This window comes from Myotis davidii, unplaced genomic scaffold (assembly GCF_000327345.1).
Source record: "Myotis davidii unplaced genomic scaffold, ASM32734v1 scaffold233, whole genome shotgun sequence".
NCBI lineage: Eukaryota > Metazoa > Chordata > Mammalia > Chiroptera > Vespertilionidae > Myotis > Myotis davidii.
The window spans coordinates 67,834-83,719 of record NW_006285917.1 but is presented as its reverse complement, the minus strand read 5'-3'; the positions used below and the strand labels follow the sequence as shown (position 1 = coordinate 83,719).

Below are 15,886 nucleotides of genomic sequence, written 5' to 3'. Positions count from 1 at the left end.
CGGGGTGCGCGCGCCCGCCCTCGGGCGCTTTTGTCTCTCCGAGCCCCCGGCTTCCAATCGTTCCCCTGGGAGGAGTGGCTGCCAGGAGTGAGAGACGAGCGGGCAGGCGAGGAGAAGGGAGAGGAGCAGAGGGCGGGGGAACCGGCCGGGGGAGGAGGGGAGACCGAGGAGGCGGCTCTGGCTGCGCGCGGCAGCGGCGGCGCGGAGAGCTGGGACCGGGAGCCCAGAGCTGGGCAGCGGGAGAGGAGCAGCCGCAGGAACTGCAGCTCTGCCAGCTTGGGCTGAGCCTAGAGATACCGGCCTGGCTGGTCCACGCCAGCCGCAGGTGGGAAGGGGCTGGGATGGGGGTGAGGGTCTTCCGGTGAGGGGCTGAGGCTGAGCCGCGGTGCTGTCTCCTCCCTCTGTTCCGTAGACAGAGGCTGAGCATGGAGCTGTCCCCTTGCAGCCCTCCGGAGATGCTGGAGTCGGATTGCCCGTCACCCCTGGAGCTGAAGTCAGCCCCCAGCAAGAAGATGTGGATCAAGCTTCGGTCGCTGTGAGTCCCCGGCCCGGAGTGGGGGGAAGGGATCTCAGGGCGCCTGGAAAAAGGGGGAAGGGGGGGGCAGGAGTCGGGCTGGTGGATGTTTTCCGGCAAACATGTTGGCAGGTGCAAGGAAACACACTGCTCTGACACGAGTGGCCAGGCACATGTGCAAGGCATGTGCTGGCTGGGTAGAGCAGGTTTAGGAGTTGCAAAGCTGCCGATGTGGACCCCCCGTGACACGCAGCGCGGAGAGGATGTGCGGTGCAGTGTGTCAGGGCTGCAGACCGGCAGCATCCAGGAGGCGCCAGGCTGACTCACACGTTTCCATGTGCAGGGTTGTGCAGATGTGAGACACATCACATGTGTGTGCATGAGTGTCTGAGGGTCACAGGGATGTTTGTAGAACGATTGCACACAGCTGCAGATGCAGTGCACGGGGATTCTAGTGCCAACCTGTGGGTCATATGAACCTCTGCTGGGATTGGTGGCTTCTGCCTCCTGCATCCTACATGGGGTGGGGGTTGGGGGACCCCCATACCTGAGCTGCTCCTTCCTCTTGAGGCCTGGAGCCCCACTCTGCACTTCTCCTGGGATCTGGAGAAGTGATGGAGCCCTACCTGGGATCTGGAGGAGGAGGGTAGGGTCCCTGCCTGGGAGCAGGGAGGTAAAGAATGATTGATAGGGCAATGTAACTGTCCAAGCCTGTTTGTTGCTATTGCGTCTCCCTAGGATCTCCAAGCACATTTAGGCATCTTTTCTCATTGTTGCAGGATGAGGGCATGTGGGAAGGAATAAGCGAGGAATAAATGAGGAAAGTCCCAAGGGAGGAGAGGAACTTTTCTTCCTGTTCCTCAGAGAAAGAGAGGGTCTGGTCAAATGCAAGCCATGCGCCAACCTCCCAGCCAGCTGGGAGTGGGTAACCCCGCAGTCTGTTGATTCTTTTTTTTTTTGTTGTTGTTGTTGTTGTTTTAATGGATATATATATTTTTATTTTTTTAATTATTATTAAGGTATTACAAATGTGTCCTCAGCCTCCCCATTAACCCCCAACCTCCCCCAGTCTGTTGATTCTTAAGCAGAGAACAAGGGAAGGTGCTCCTCTCCCTCATATGACCCCCCATGGACCCAGGAAAGAGGCTGTGGATGTTTAACGAGGAAAGACAGGTAACACAGTCCCTAAACCCAGTTCCTCCCCAGTATCCTCAATAGTGAGCACTGAAGCTTCCATTTCTGGGCTCTGGCCGAGAGGGAGAGATGAGGTAGGAGATGGCTAGATGCTTATGATTGTGTTGTTTTAAAAAATACTTCAACTGCGGCAATAAGATGATGACTTTTTACTGGGTGGTGGGTCCGATTTATGTACTAGCTGCTTGGAGAGGCCTCAGGGAGAACTGAGGCATAGTGGTAACAAGGCTTGGACTCCAAATGTGCTTCGCAGTTCACCCCTTGGCTGCCTCCAGCCAATGCAATTTGTGGGCTCTCTGAAGCGCAGCCTTGGAATGAGCTCTGGGATGAAGAATGGAAAACCAGATTGAATTGATTTTTGTTGGAGGAGCGCTGGTTGATTCTTGTTAGAAAACTGTGCTAATAACTGTTAATAGTAACTAAGATCCGAAGAGGGACAGGTAAGGAAGTGGTTGAAAGGCAGAAAAGGGGCCTCAGGGTCTATAAATGTGAGAATTCAAGGTATCCTGGGATGACTCCCCCTTAGCTCTAGTGGTCATCATATGCTTCCCCAGCCGCTATTCCAGGTAACAGGTCCTGCAAAAGAGCAGGTTTTACCATCTCCCTTTCTAACCAAAAGTCTTTCCTGGAGGCAAATTGCTATTTCTTCTGGTGTGAGAAGTTCTCAGTGGCGAGAGAAGAGGATCCCCAGGGAGGCATTGAAACCTGGGGAAAGAAGGGAGCAGAGGCGCTGCCCCTACAAAGTGTGCTAGTTGACCTGTCCTTACAGGAGAGGGTGGTGGACAAGGATCACTAATTATATTGGTTAGATTATCTGGTCTTCACTCACTGTAGCAATCTGAACCTTAAGAGTGCTAGCTTATGCATAATAACGTACCCAGAAAAGTACCATCTCCTCAAGTACCACCAAGACAGAGTCCCAATCTCACCTCCTCAGAGAAAGATCTTGGTATCAAGGGAGATCCCAAGTGGATGGGTGACTGGATTTGGCCCTGTTTGAATATTGGGGAGGCTTTGCCAATCAGATGAAGGGAAATAAAAGGACTTAGGGCTAGGATAGGTGAGAGAGACTCTCTAACTCTCAGGGTTGAGGGCTGATCAAAAAAGGCATTCTCTCTTTTAGGTGGAAATAGAACACCCCTTCCCCCAACCCAACACCACCTGTTCCCAAATGGGCTTGAGTGGGAATGGGTTGTTTAGTCTGAAAATGGAGGGGGTGGGGAATGAAAATAATTATCTCAGGACTGGGTACTGAATAGAAATGAAAGCAGATGGAGTATATCTATCTCTATCTCTATCTATATCTATATCTATCTATAAAGGCTTTGATTCCCCTACTCAACATATCCTATATCCATTATGCCCTCCCCTTCCCCCTTATACTCTTTTAATTTCTAATCTAGGACTTCTAGACTCTCTTCAGGGAGGCCAGGCCTGATGTTTTTGGCCCTGGTTAAAAAGCGATTAAATAGCCCTGACCAGTTTGGCTCAGTGGATAGAGGTCGGCCTGCGGACTGAAGGGTCCCAGGTTCGATTCCAGTCAAGGGCATGTACCTTGGTTGCGGGCACATACCCAGTGGGAGGGGTGTGCAGGAGGCAGCTGATCGATGTTTCTCTCTGATGGATGTATCTAACTCTCCATCCCTCTCCCTTCCTCTCTGTAAAAAAAATCAATAAAATATATATTAAAAAATGTGATATAATATAATTGTGCAGGGCAATTTCTTTCTGGGAAGGGCATCCAGGAATTTTGTTCCCACACTAGCATGCTGCCAAAGATAAATCCAGAATCTGGAGCATATGAGCTGGAGAGTCCCTAACTGTGGGGTTTCATCTCTGCCTAGCAGGAAAATGTTCCTAACTAAGCAGACTCAAGCTGAGACATGAGAGAGCCTGGGGCAGGCAGTCTGGAGATGATGGGTTGACCAGGATGGTTTTTAGCATCTCTCATCCTAAGATGAAGGAATTGACTTCTCTGAGACCTGAGGGCTTTCAGGAGTAAGGGGGAAGGTCAGTAGGAGTAGAAGGGTTTTTCATGTCTTTTGGGAATCAAGAAAAACTATGAGTAGAGATTGGTTTGCTACCCTTAGCTCGCTCATTCATTCATTCATTCATTCAACAACTATTAATTTTCTCCTGTGTGCCAAGTGATGTGCTGGATGCGGAGGATATAGTGCTGGACAAAATGAACACAAGCCCTGCTCCTATGGAGCTTGTAATTTGGGTCAACTCCAACATTTCTATACACCTGTTCCTCATTTTGATACTCCCACTCCAGTGGTAAAAGTCTACCACTCTGGTTTCTGCTTAAAGGGGGAAGGTCAGTAGGAGTAGAAGGGTTTTTCATGTCTTTTGGGAATCAAGAAAAACTATGAGTAGAGATTGGTTTGCTACCCTTAGCTCATTCATTCATTCATTCATTCATTCAACAACTATTAATTTTCTCCTGTGTGCCAAGTGATGTGCTGGATGCGGAGGATATAGTGCTGGACAAAATGAACACAAGCCCTGCTCCTATGGAGCTTGTAATTTGGGTCAACTCCAACATTTCTATACACCTGTTCCTCATTTTGATACTCCCACTCCAGTGGTAAAAGTCTACCACTCTGGTTTCTGCTTAATCTTTTCCTTTGGGGGTTACAGGAAAGTACAAGCATCACTCCCTTCTCTCTGTTTCAGTTTATCCTGGAATTTTACAGACAGAACCTTCCTCTTCCTTTGGGATAGTACAGACACAACCCCTTTCTCTTCTTTCTCTACATGGTACGCACTCAGGACTCTCAAGGTCTAGGCTCAATGTCATAAGCTGCTGTTCAAGGTCATTAAGGCGAGCTGGAGCAAGGACCCAGTTGGGGATTCTTTTTGCCCATCTTGTTTCGTCAGTCTAATGTGGTACCTGGATTATCATAGGCACTCGATAAATAAAAGAAGAAACAAATGAACGAATGGTTATCTTTGAATATGTCACCGAGCCCAGGTCTGACTCTGATTCTGTGGTGCGTGTGTTCCTGCGTGCAGAGCGGGGAGTAGGAAATGGGGGTGGAAGAAAGGGCGATGTTGTTTTTTGAGAAGGTGATGTTTAAAAGGTGTGGGGTTTGAGTGCCTGAGAACAGAGCCTGGGACTGAAGGAGTTACAGAGAGGATACATAAACGACGTTATTTGGATGTGTGAACGAGATGTATCCGCATGATTGTGAATGCTCGACATGTTTACATATGATTCTGGGTAAAGGTTGATATACGTGCTGGGGAGTTTGTGGAGCCGGAGTTCTGTGACGATGTCTCTTTGTTTTTATGTTTATAAATGGCACGTGTGATGATAAATATGTTGGGAAGGTATGCTGAATTAGGGTATGCTGAATGCCTGAAATTGTTCTGTGTAGGAATGAGATGTATGAGTGTATGTGAGTATGTGTGTAGGTAATGGGATAATACGTGTGTGTGACCTTGTGTATGTGCTTGTGACACATTTTTTGACAGTCCTGGGGAGATCAAATGGGTAGGAGGGGAAGCTGAGGGACGGAACGGGGGGGTCTCACTGATTTATCCCCCCTTTCATCCTCATTTTGTGTGTGCCCCCTGAGTGATCTTCTGTGGCTCTTACCAATTTTGAAAACTGTGCTGCTGTCCTCCTTTTTCTGCATATGGCTGTGGAGCTGTTGTGAAGATTGCAGGGTAAACTATAGCTCCCTGGGTCACTGGAGAAAAAGGAGCATCATTTCTCCCAGGCCTTAGCGAGATGATTTTTAGTGCCTTCCTCCCCTTCCTCCTTTATTTCCAACCATAGCAAAGGGACTTTCTCTTCCTTGGGTTTATATCTCCCCCCGCCCGCCCCCATCAGATGGCTTCCATCTCTCTATTCCCCCCATCAGCTTTGTCAGAATGAGGCATCCCGGATGGTAGAGGGTGGGAAATTTCTGCAGTAAGCTGAGGGGAGGTGCAAAGACAGGGAAAATCAATTCAGACCAAAGGAAGAAGTCCACAACGCCTGGTCAGAATAGGTGGCTGGAGGGAATCAGGGAGGCAGGGCTGTAGACGATCATTGGGGATATTGGGAGATTAGAGTTGGAGTTCATGTTTCCACTCTGCCTGATCTTGAAGTCACACAGTCTCTCTGAATCTCAGTTCTTCATTCATTGTCATCCATATGAAAGTGACTTCTGATATAGTCTGGAGTTCTTTCAGCATGGGAGTAAGAATAAATGGGTGATCACTGGCTTGGATGGGGAGAAAATAAAGATTCAAGAGGCAGGAATATGAATTACTTAGTAGGTTTGAGTCCCGGTGTCTGGGACATGATTTGGAAGAGTCTTGTTGATGAATGGTAGTCTGGAGCAGGCGAGGCAGGTGTCTGAGCTTAGAGACTAGAAGGCTGGCTGGGGCTGAGGAAGGGCTGACCTAGATAGAGTGTGGGCCACTGAGGTCAAAAGAAAGAGATGATAGCCCTAGCTGGTTTGGCTCAGTGGATAGAGCGTCAGCCTGTGGACTGAAGGGTCCCAAGTTCGATTCCGGTCAAGGGCATGTACCTTGGTTGTGGGCTCCATCCCCAGTGGGGAGTGTGCAGGAGGCAGCCGATCAATGATTCTCTCTTATCATTGATGTTTCTATCTCTCTCTCCCTCTCCCTTCCTCTCTAAAATCAATAAAAACATATTTAAAAAACATATTAAAAAAAGATATGATATGCCTTATCATCTCTTTTCTGTGGAAAAACTAGAAGCAAGTAGAGCAATTGCAGTTCTAAGACATGGTGTGTGTGGGGAGCCCAGGGACGGCCACTGGAGAGTTCTGTGAGCACTGGAGGAATTCCCCTCTGGCATTTATCCTCAGTCCCCAGGCCTGGGTGTGATATGACCAGGGATGCCACGTCCTATTTTAGAGACTCTCTCAAGTCCCTTAGAACCCAAATATCACTCCGCCTGCTCAGGAGCCCCAGGAGGCCAGTTGGAAAGACAGACAGATCCCACATTTGAGGTGGCAATCCCTCTTGCCAGGATGGGGGTGAAGTAGCTGGGGGTGCTATGGGGCTGGAAGGCCAGGTGAGGCTCAGGAGGAGAGAGGCCTGGATGTCTAGAGCCTTTCCACCTGCCTGCTGCCCAGGGGTTCCTGACATCAGGGAATCGAGTGCTTGTTTTCCATCCTCCCCTGGTTTTTGGCCGCTGCCATCAGACTTTGAAGGAGGAGCGAGAAGCCTTTCCTCTCTTAGGGATCATCGAGGATTTGCTTCCCACTTCTCTGCTCCCTCCGTTCTCCTCTTCTTTGATTTTTCCTGCATCCTTTCCTCTGTCCCTTCCCTCCTTTGTTCACATCTTTCTTGGCTCCTCTTTCTCTGCAAGGTCCGTTTAGCTCTCTCTGGTCCCACTTCCTCTCTTCCTGTTCCCTTTGACTTACCCTCTTGCTCTCACCTTCAGTGCCCCCACTCCTCGCTCACCTTGGCTGGGAGTCAGAAACCCTGGGGCTTCCCCCACCTGGTGGTGATGGTGGAGGGTAAGTTTGCTGCAGGCACCCCTTGGGGCCATCTTAGGAGTCCAGCGTCAACCCCTGTATTCTGCAAGGCCTTTCCTTTACCTTCTCAGTGACCTCATCCTCCCAGCGCCTCCGGGAAGGAAGCCAGGTAATTGCCTTTGGATCTCAGGGGGCTGATTTTTCTCAGGTCCGGAATTTCTGACTCTTCAGGACAGCAGCAGAGAAAGAGGGACAAAACCAGGGCAGCAGGTGGGGTGCAGGTGAGACAACTGGGAGACTGGAAGTTGTTAGATCATGAGATTGTCCCCCAAGGGAGGAAGACTTAATGGTCTGAGAGAAGTGGGAGAGAATCCTGGGAATGCTGAGGTGGGCAAAGATGGGAACTGAGGGGGAAGAAAGGCGACTGAGAAGGGAAAAGGAAAAAAACAGATGCTACCTATTCAATGCAGGGAGATAGATCCCTAATGCCAGTGTTCTTGCCCTTCTAGTACCCCCACCCCCAGCCCTGCAGCTGCTCCTCTCCCCTCAGCGCCTGCTGCATCTATGGAGCTTATCCCTTTCTGGGAAGAAAAGATGAGGGTTGCCTTTACCTCAGCATCCCAGACTTGGCAAAAGTCCACTGAGGGGATGGGAGTGGGGTTTTGGTGGAGAAACAGGCCTGGTGGGAAAAGGTCCAGGGCATATTGGGGGCGGGAGGGCTGGCGGCATGGGCAGGGAGAAGAGCTAGAAAGGGGGGCTTCAGGTGGTGCTGTGGATGCAGCCAGGCTCCCAGGTCAGTTGATTCCACAGCTGCAATGAGTAGTCAGATTTGCAAATAATTATGGCTGCAGTGGAATGAGTAGGCTGCCAGCGGCTGATGGCACCATTTAGGTTGGGAAGGGAGCGTGGCTTCCTGGGGGCTTAGTGAGTCTCCGGCAGGCAGGACCTGGGGGCTAGAGAAGCTTCTCGTTTCATTCCTGTTGCTTAGCTTTCTTGCTCCCTTATTGGTCAGCTCTTGTGGATCTAACTTGGCACCATCTCCCTAGTTCTCGCCTCTATGCCCACTTTGTTTGGAAACTTCTTGGGGCCCTGACTGAGTGAGCTCACGTGCCAACAGTGTTGCCAAGTTCCCTAAGCCCAGACTGTCTCTCTACCAAGCAGTAGCTTTAGAAATTCCAATCTGAAAAATTAAAATAAATCAAATTGTACCAGACTCACCCCCAAAGACTTTTCTGTTCTGCCTGTTCTCTTCCTTTCTGTTTTTCTTTGAAATGTCAAGAAAATTTGCCCTGTTTTTTTTTTGTTTGTTTTGTTTTTGATTTTTATTGTAGCAAGATGGATTAATGATAGGTATTCAGGAGAACTTCCTGGAAAGTTCATGGAGGTTAGAATGTGACCTTTCCATGATAAAGAAGAAAGCCATTCTCCTCCTTTAAGAACCAGGTTAGGGATGAGTTGGGGGAAGCGTTGATGAACTTGAACTCAGGATGACTTGAGACCCAGGCATCCTACCTCCCTGGTGTCTCCAATGCAGGCACTGCATCTGAGAACCATAAAGTTTACGGAGGAGGAAGCTGATGCCCATTGATAGTTGGTAAAGTGAGGGGCAGGGCTGGGACCAGACACAAATTCCACTGATCCCCAATTTAGTGCTGTTCCTGTCACACCTGCAGTCAGTCCCTTGCCAAGTTTCCAACTCACTTTTCCCACCCCAGGCTGCTTTTAACATCTGTTAGGCCCCCTGGAAGCTGGATATCTGCTGGCAACATCTGTTGGGATGTGGTTTGGAGGGTCGGTGGGGTGGTTCATGTGGAGGTGGTTAATGAGCAGAATTAAGCAGTGCAGGGAGGGAGAAGAGGGGTGGACAACAGAAGCAGAGAAAGAGTTCTTCTGGACTGTGCCTTGGGAGCCCCTTCTCTGACTTGTCTTCCTTTTGCCACCCCTCCCAGTTCCTCCCTCACTTAAGGGCTAAAGACTGAGGGAGAAGGGACTCATTTGTGTGCTGGGCTGGGAGCCAGGATATTGGGTCTTTTTTGGTCTGGACCAAGGCTCGAGCTGCTTAGATTATCCCCTTCCTCATCTGACCTGAGCTGTGCTGGGCTGTTGCTAGGAAGACCTGTTAGAAAGGGCTTCTGGTCAGGAGGCAGAGGGGCTTCGCCTTCAGACACAGGCAGGGAGGAGCCGACACCTTTCCCTCTTCTTCCATATTTCTCAGACCCTCTTTACAGCTCCTTTCTGATCTCCCTTCCTTCCCTCCCTGTGCTCTAATACCTCCTGCTCCTCTCCCTCCTTTCCTTCCACTCACCTGGCTTCTGTCCTTCCCCACTAACCCCCATTCTTCCACAGGCTCTGCCCCATTCTCCCCCCACCCTCCCTCCATCCAGCTCCTCTGGCCAGTGCCTAGAGACCGCTGCCATGTCAACCTGCCACCTGCTACCTCCTGGGATGGCACCCCAGCTCTGCCACTAGGGGGGCTATTTTTATCTCTAGAGCCACCCCCGCCACTGTGCCCAGCCAGCTGCAAGAGCCAGGCTGCTCATATAGCAATGGGGAGCCAGGGGTGAGGGGAGCACCAGTGCTTGGATAGGTAGAGATCTGCTGTTCTTGGCTTCTGAAGCTCCATGCTCCATATATTCTCCAGCTTCTGCTTCCACTGCCTCCTGACCCCTTTGTCAGGAGTAAGGAGTCGGGGGAGAAGTCCCAGACATCTGGAGTGGTGGGAGCAGGCTTTTCCACATCAGGGGCCTGGGTACAGGAGTGGGCCTAGGGGACTTTGTTCATGGAGGACTCTTACTAAACATTTGCTGAACTAATGAAATAAAGGATTGGATTAAATAATCTTTTGTTTCATCCATCACTTTATAGTTCCCATGGTGCTCTTCTGTGGGCTCATTTGATCCTTGTGAGAATTCTGTGAAGCGTGTATTATTTACCCATTACACAGACAAGGAAGCTGGAGCGCAGAGTGTCTTGCCCAAGGTCACACACAGTGATAAAGTCTAGGCAGAAGGCTCCTGATTTTAATTCATGTCCTCTTCCTATTGGATTTAGATAATTTCCTTCATTCTCTCAATTTCTGAGATTTTGGAGCCTTGGAGCCAGTTAATCTCTTCCTCAATAACCCTCCCGCCCTACCTCCTTCCCTCTCCCCACCCTTCCCTTCGACACCTCTTCTCTGACCAGAGGCAGTATCTCCTATCCTTTGTTCATCCCATCCCAAGTCCAATCCTTCAGTGCAGGTGGGGAAAGCTGGGGGTGGGCCAGGAAGGAGGCATGATCGTTGGGCTCCTTGTTATTTTAAAACTAAATTTAAGGGCTAAAGAAAAATTCATGCTGGACTGTTGATTGGAGTTGTTATAGATATGCCCTGCCTGCCACCCAGGGGACAGTTTCCTTAGTTTGGGCAGAGGTAGAATGTGGCGTGTGTATATATGTGGGTGAGTGGATATGTGTGATTTTTTTCACCAGGAAGGGATGGTGGTTTACTAATATCTTTCCTTATTAGTTATAATATAACAGTTATAATAATAATAATAATAATAATAATAAAACAATAATCTGGGTTGAGTGATACAGCACGTATGTCTGTGGGGGTGAGCGGTAAACAGTCATTTGTCCAACCAGCTTTGGTTCTACTGGGCAAGAGAGCAGAGGGATGGGTATCCTCTCCAAAGCTTTTCTAGTCTAAGAAATCTCTGCTTCCAGTAGGACGGTTGAGGTTAGTGCCTATTTGGTTAGGGTAACAGGGCCTGGAGTGAGGGCCTGGAGTGAGGGGAGAGCGGGGAGCTGCCTGGCTTGGTGTTTGTGCTGTACCAGGCTGTGTGCAGCTGCCCGCACTCCCACCTCCATCCTCTCCCTCCAAGCCAAGCACGCATGGCCACGGAATAGGCCAGGTGACTGTCCCTCATCTCCTGAGTGGCAGTTCTGGGTCTCGGACTCTGGGTCTAGTGTAGTCCTTCCTTTTAAAAACACTAACGTGTGTGTGTGTGTTGGGGGTGCACAGAGGAATGAGATGGACGCACAGAGTGTGGGTTTCAATTTTTCCCAACCCGGAAGCAGCCCTGCCTCATGGCTACCGGGAATTCACTGGAAAACAACTTGTAGATATTTAACCTCTATTCCTCCCCTTGCTGTTGAATCCCACTTTTACTTGTCCCATTACTCAGTGGAGCTGAGAAACAGCAGGTTCCCAAACTTCATTTGTTTATAATCTCTCAAGGCTTTGGCACAGTGACAGGGTATTTTAATTTCTCCCTGCTTTTGGGGGGCGGGGGAGAGAGGGAGAAGACTTCCTGTCATAAAATCCTGGCGCTTGGCCTGTTTCTTCTCTTTTCCCCTTTTCCTGTCATACTCATCCCCACCGGTCCCCTGTCCTCATCCCCACATGGCCCCAGCTCTAGACACGAGATTAAGGAAATTGCAGTCGCGCAGAACTCTCTTCCTTGGATGTGTTGGGCTTCACTCCCGGCTTTCATCCTTAGCCCCGCCCAGCCCCTCAGCGGACCAATCGTAGCCCAATGCACTTATATTGGTGATGTCATCTCTCAGCCCACCCGGAGACGGGATGGGGCTGTGTGCTAACGTCCACTTCGCCCTGGAGGCCAGGTTTTCTTCCCAACCTGAGCAAGAGCAAAGAGAGCCTGGTGGAGGAAGAGGGGGTTTCTCTTTGGCCATCCCATCATTTCTCTTCTCTTCCAGTTAACTCAGTTATCCCCCAATCCCTGCTTTACAGATGAAAAACCTGGGGCCGGGAGTGTTAATGTAACTTGCCCAACCTCTTGGTGTCTGTGAGCAAGTCCTCCTGTTTGTCATACACTGCTTGGGGTGTGTGTGTGGGGGGGAGAGGTGGGAGTGGAGTGGGGGCGGGGGGGATAGGGGCTTCTCTCCTGGTTGGAAGGTCACTGGGTAAGGATCCCCTGATCCCTGGCTTCAGCAAGCCCCTCCCCTGCAGTTTCTAATCCTCCTCCTGCCTGGCTTCCATTCTTTCAGGTGGGTTAAAGCTCATCTTGAAGAATGGCCATGGAAAAGGCTCCTGGGAGGGCGCCGAGTCTCGACCCTTCTGGGGGGCTCTTGCAGAATCCTTTCCCCTCCTACTACAGACTTCCTCTTAGGACAGATTCAGGATGGTCCCTGTCCCTCACCCTTAAGCCTCCTACTAATCCCTTCTCCTCAAAGAGGAGCCCCACCTCCTCAGAGCAGGGCCTGGCCTGTGCTATTTCTGTCCTTTCTGGGATTTTTCTGAGAACAGATTCTTGTTTTCAGTTCTTTTCAGATGTGAAACTTTTCCCGTGGCCTCTCACCCAGTTGCTGTGGGCTGGGTCTCTGCCTCATCACTGCCTTCTTCCTCCAGCCAGGCTCCTCCTGTTCCCCCCAACCCCCCAAGTTCTCTCTGGTCAGTCACTCAATTCTGCGGAGACCTGGAGGAGGAAGTTAGGGGCCCAAGAGGGCGCCATTCCCCTCAGGGGCTCCAGGGTCCTGGGGGCAGCATATTGATGCCCTGAAGTAGGAGACTTTGATTCCCATGGCAAATCCTGTTCCTGTGCAGAGGAGCCACCTCCAGGGCCCCATCCTCCGGTAGGCGGTAGGCACCGGGTGAGGAAGGGAGAGGGGAGGAGGATGGCAGGCTGCTGTGGGTCCACCAGTTGTAATTTGGTGGAGGGGAGCGATTAAGACTTGACATTTATTTAATGAATATGTTGTGTGCGGGTGTACTTCTCCTCCATCTTTTACCCCATCCATCTTGCCCTTTACCTCATACTCTTCCTTACCCACCTCCCCTTCCTTTTTATCACTTCTTGACTATGGCAGGTGTCTTAGTAGACTTTTCCTCCTTTCTCTGCCCCCAGCATCCTTAGGACCTCACATTCCTCTGACATCTCTTCATCTGGTCTTAAGCACCCAAAAGGAAAATAGGATTCTTCTCCCAACTCTCAGCCCCTGGGCTTAAGGCTGCCCTGTGCTGAGCCCCCTACTTACAGTGATCTTTTGGGGAATGTCGGTTCTGGAAGTAGTGCAGGGATATTTGGAAATCGCCAGATCATCAGCCATATGGGAATTCAAAGAAATGAACTGGTGGGGGCTGAGGAAGCTGAGCTCTTTTGGGGTTTAAGGATTATTACTGCCTAGAACAGCCGTGGGCAAACTACGGCCCGTGGGCCGGATCCGGCCTGTTTGAAATGAATAAAACTAAAAAAAAAAAAAGACCGTACCCTTTTATGTAATGATGTTTACTTTGAATTTATATTAGTTCACACAAACACTCCATCCATGCTTTTGTTCCGGCCCTCCGGTCCAGTTTAAGAACCCATTGTGGCCCTCGAGTCAAAAAGTTTGCCCACCCCTGGCCTAGAACCTTTTCCAGCAGGATGCCCAGAGCTGGGAGACACTGGGACCTTCCAAGGGTTAGGATCTGAGTCTTTTCCCATGGTGCAGGGGCTGAAGGTAAAGGAGAAGTGGTGGTGGTGAAACAGAGTTAGGGATGGAAGTGGAAGGAATGTTGGGGAAGCTTTCAGTTTCCCTAGGTCTGGATGAGGATTGGACAGGGGTGAGCATCCAGTTTTGCAGGGAAAGGGACCCGTCCCTGACAGACTCTCCGAGGACTGAATCAGAGGGGTGGGAGTAAAACTGATGTAGGGATGGGAGTAGGATTTCCTGCAGAAGAATGGTGAGGTGAGGACTTTGGGTGGGTCAAGGGAGATCTTAACTCTGAAGGACTTTAGAATCAGAGAGGCCCCTGACAGGCCAGAAAGTGCCCTGTGGGGGTTCTATAATTTCAGGAAGGTGAAGTTCAGCACCTGGATCCTTCCAGCTGCCTGAGTCCAGGTTCCCCTTCTTGGACTCCCCATTTGACAAATATATCCTTTAACCTTTCTTTCCCTCTCGCTTTGGGAGTCTGCACTGGTAGTGCCGACTGGATTGTGTTGGGTTCAGATTTCAACAGGAGCTATTAAGGAACTCCTGGATGGGATCAGAAGTGGAGGCAGGAGGGAACTTGGAGGGAGGGTGTGTGGAAAGGCAGCCCACGATCTCACTCTTCTCCCCAGGCTCTCCATTACACAGAAACCCGGCTGAGAGCACAATTGTGAGTTCTGGCAGATAGCTCTTCACCTAATGAATCAGCCTTCTTTCCCATTTATTTATTTAATGAACGTTTACTGAGCACGTATTGTGTGCTCTGCACACAGCAGCCAGGATAAACAAGTCCCTGTCAGTGCCATCAAGACGCTCACAGCCTGCTAGGGGTTGCCGGACACTAACACTTCATGAAGGGTGGATGGCGGGCCCGGCTGGTGTGGCTCAGCGGTTGAGCATCGACCTATATATATATATATATATATATATATAAAGGATGGATGACTGAGATTCAAGAAGCTGTGATGGAATCAGTTCCAGCCTCTCCAATCTAATTACAAGGTTGCGCTTCCTCTGCCCAACACCTCTGGTGTTTGGGTCACCGTTAAAGCTCCAATAGTGTGGGTTGTAGGCTTGCTGACCTGACTGAGATTGACAAGTTGTATGACCTTGAACGAGTCACTCAACCTCCCTCATCAGGTGATTGTGAGGCTCAAATGAGGGTTGTACTTGTAAAGGAGGATCGTGACCATTTTCATTCTCCCATTTCCTCTGTTAGGGGACTTCCTAAGTACCAGTCTCCATCCAAACTAGACTGTCTTCTGGACTTGGGATAGAGAAGTCAGGTGCTGCTGGATTTGAAGGGAGTGAGCCATGAGCTGGGTAGGGCCAGCCTGATGCTGGTCAGTTAATTCCGATTCAAGTCACATTTATAAAGACCCGGAGTATACACCAGGCCTTTTGCATACATTTCATTTAATCCTCTTATTAACAGCCCTTCACAAGTGGCTGTTATCCTCCTCACTATTTTATAGGTGAAGGAATGGAGGCTCCAAAATAAAGTTCTCAAACTTGAGTGTGCATGAGAATCATCTGGAATGTTTGCTAACTGCAGATCCCTGAACCATACCCTCAGCTATTCTGGTTCAATAGGTGTGTAATGAGACCTAGAATCTAAAATTTTCATTAGTATCCCAGGTGGTTCTGATGCCAGTGGTCTACAGGCCACATCTGAATAGATACTGATTACGAGTTAAGAATTAGTGACTTGCCCAAGGGGTCAGAGTCAGGTTTGATTGCTGCCCCCCCCCCCCTCCCGTTGTGAGGATAAAATGAGATAATGTAGGAGAAAGCGCGTTTAAAAATGTAGAGCTGGCAGCATTGTTAGCAATTATGCGAATACATGCAAATGAACACCTGTGGGCTTGACTGTTCACTTTGGGAGTCTGCGCTGAGATGTGTGTTTTGAGAGGCGGGTGGAGGAAAAAACTTTGGCGGAGGGCATTGACCTCTAGGGGCAGAGCGTTTGGTTGTAAAAAGGGCTGACCAAAGTGGGAAATTAGGGCTAGGACAGGCATCTGGGGGGAGGTGGGACCAGAGGCCTTTCTTCCTAGGTTGTGGGTCCCCAGATTTGAGGGCCCCTGGCCACAGGGACTGACCAGGAGGGGGAAGCCTGGCTTGAGCCTGGGCCCCAAAGGCAACAGAGTGTACCTTTTTGTTCTGCGATGGCTGGGGGGCACTCTGGGAGATGCCTGCTCAGGTCCCCCTTTCTAGCTCATTGGCTGGAAAGCCTTTTCTGTTTCTACTGAACTCCCAGCTGTGTCTGAGCTTTACTGAACTCAGCCTCTATCAGTGACCCACTGTTTGCACATGGAGGGGGGGC

The 15,886-nt window shown here is 50.1% G+C and overlaps 1 protein-coding gene across 2 annotated transcripts in view; it reads left to right on the top strand.

Moving 5' to 3' along the window:
* The window catches only part of PDE1B (phosphodiesterase 1B), a 47,984-nt gene that overhangs the window by 145 nt on the left and 31,953 nt on the right, over window positions 1-15,886 (top strand). Inside the window, exons 1-2 of one of the 2 annotated variants that reach the window (XM_006756929.1) lie at window positions 11-325; window positions 413-535. In XM_006756929.1, coding sequence (XP_006756992.1) covers window positions 426-535 — 110 coding nt within the window. In that variant the 5' untranslated portion in view covers window positions 11-325; window positions 413-425. Of the gene's footprint in view, window positions 1-10; window positions 326-412; window positions 536-15,886 lie in introns of those variants that run through there. The other variant, XM_015559562.1, reaches the window with a different exon arrangement.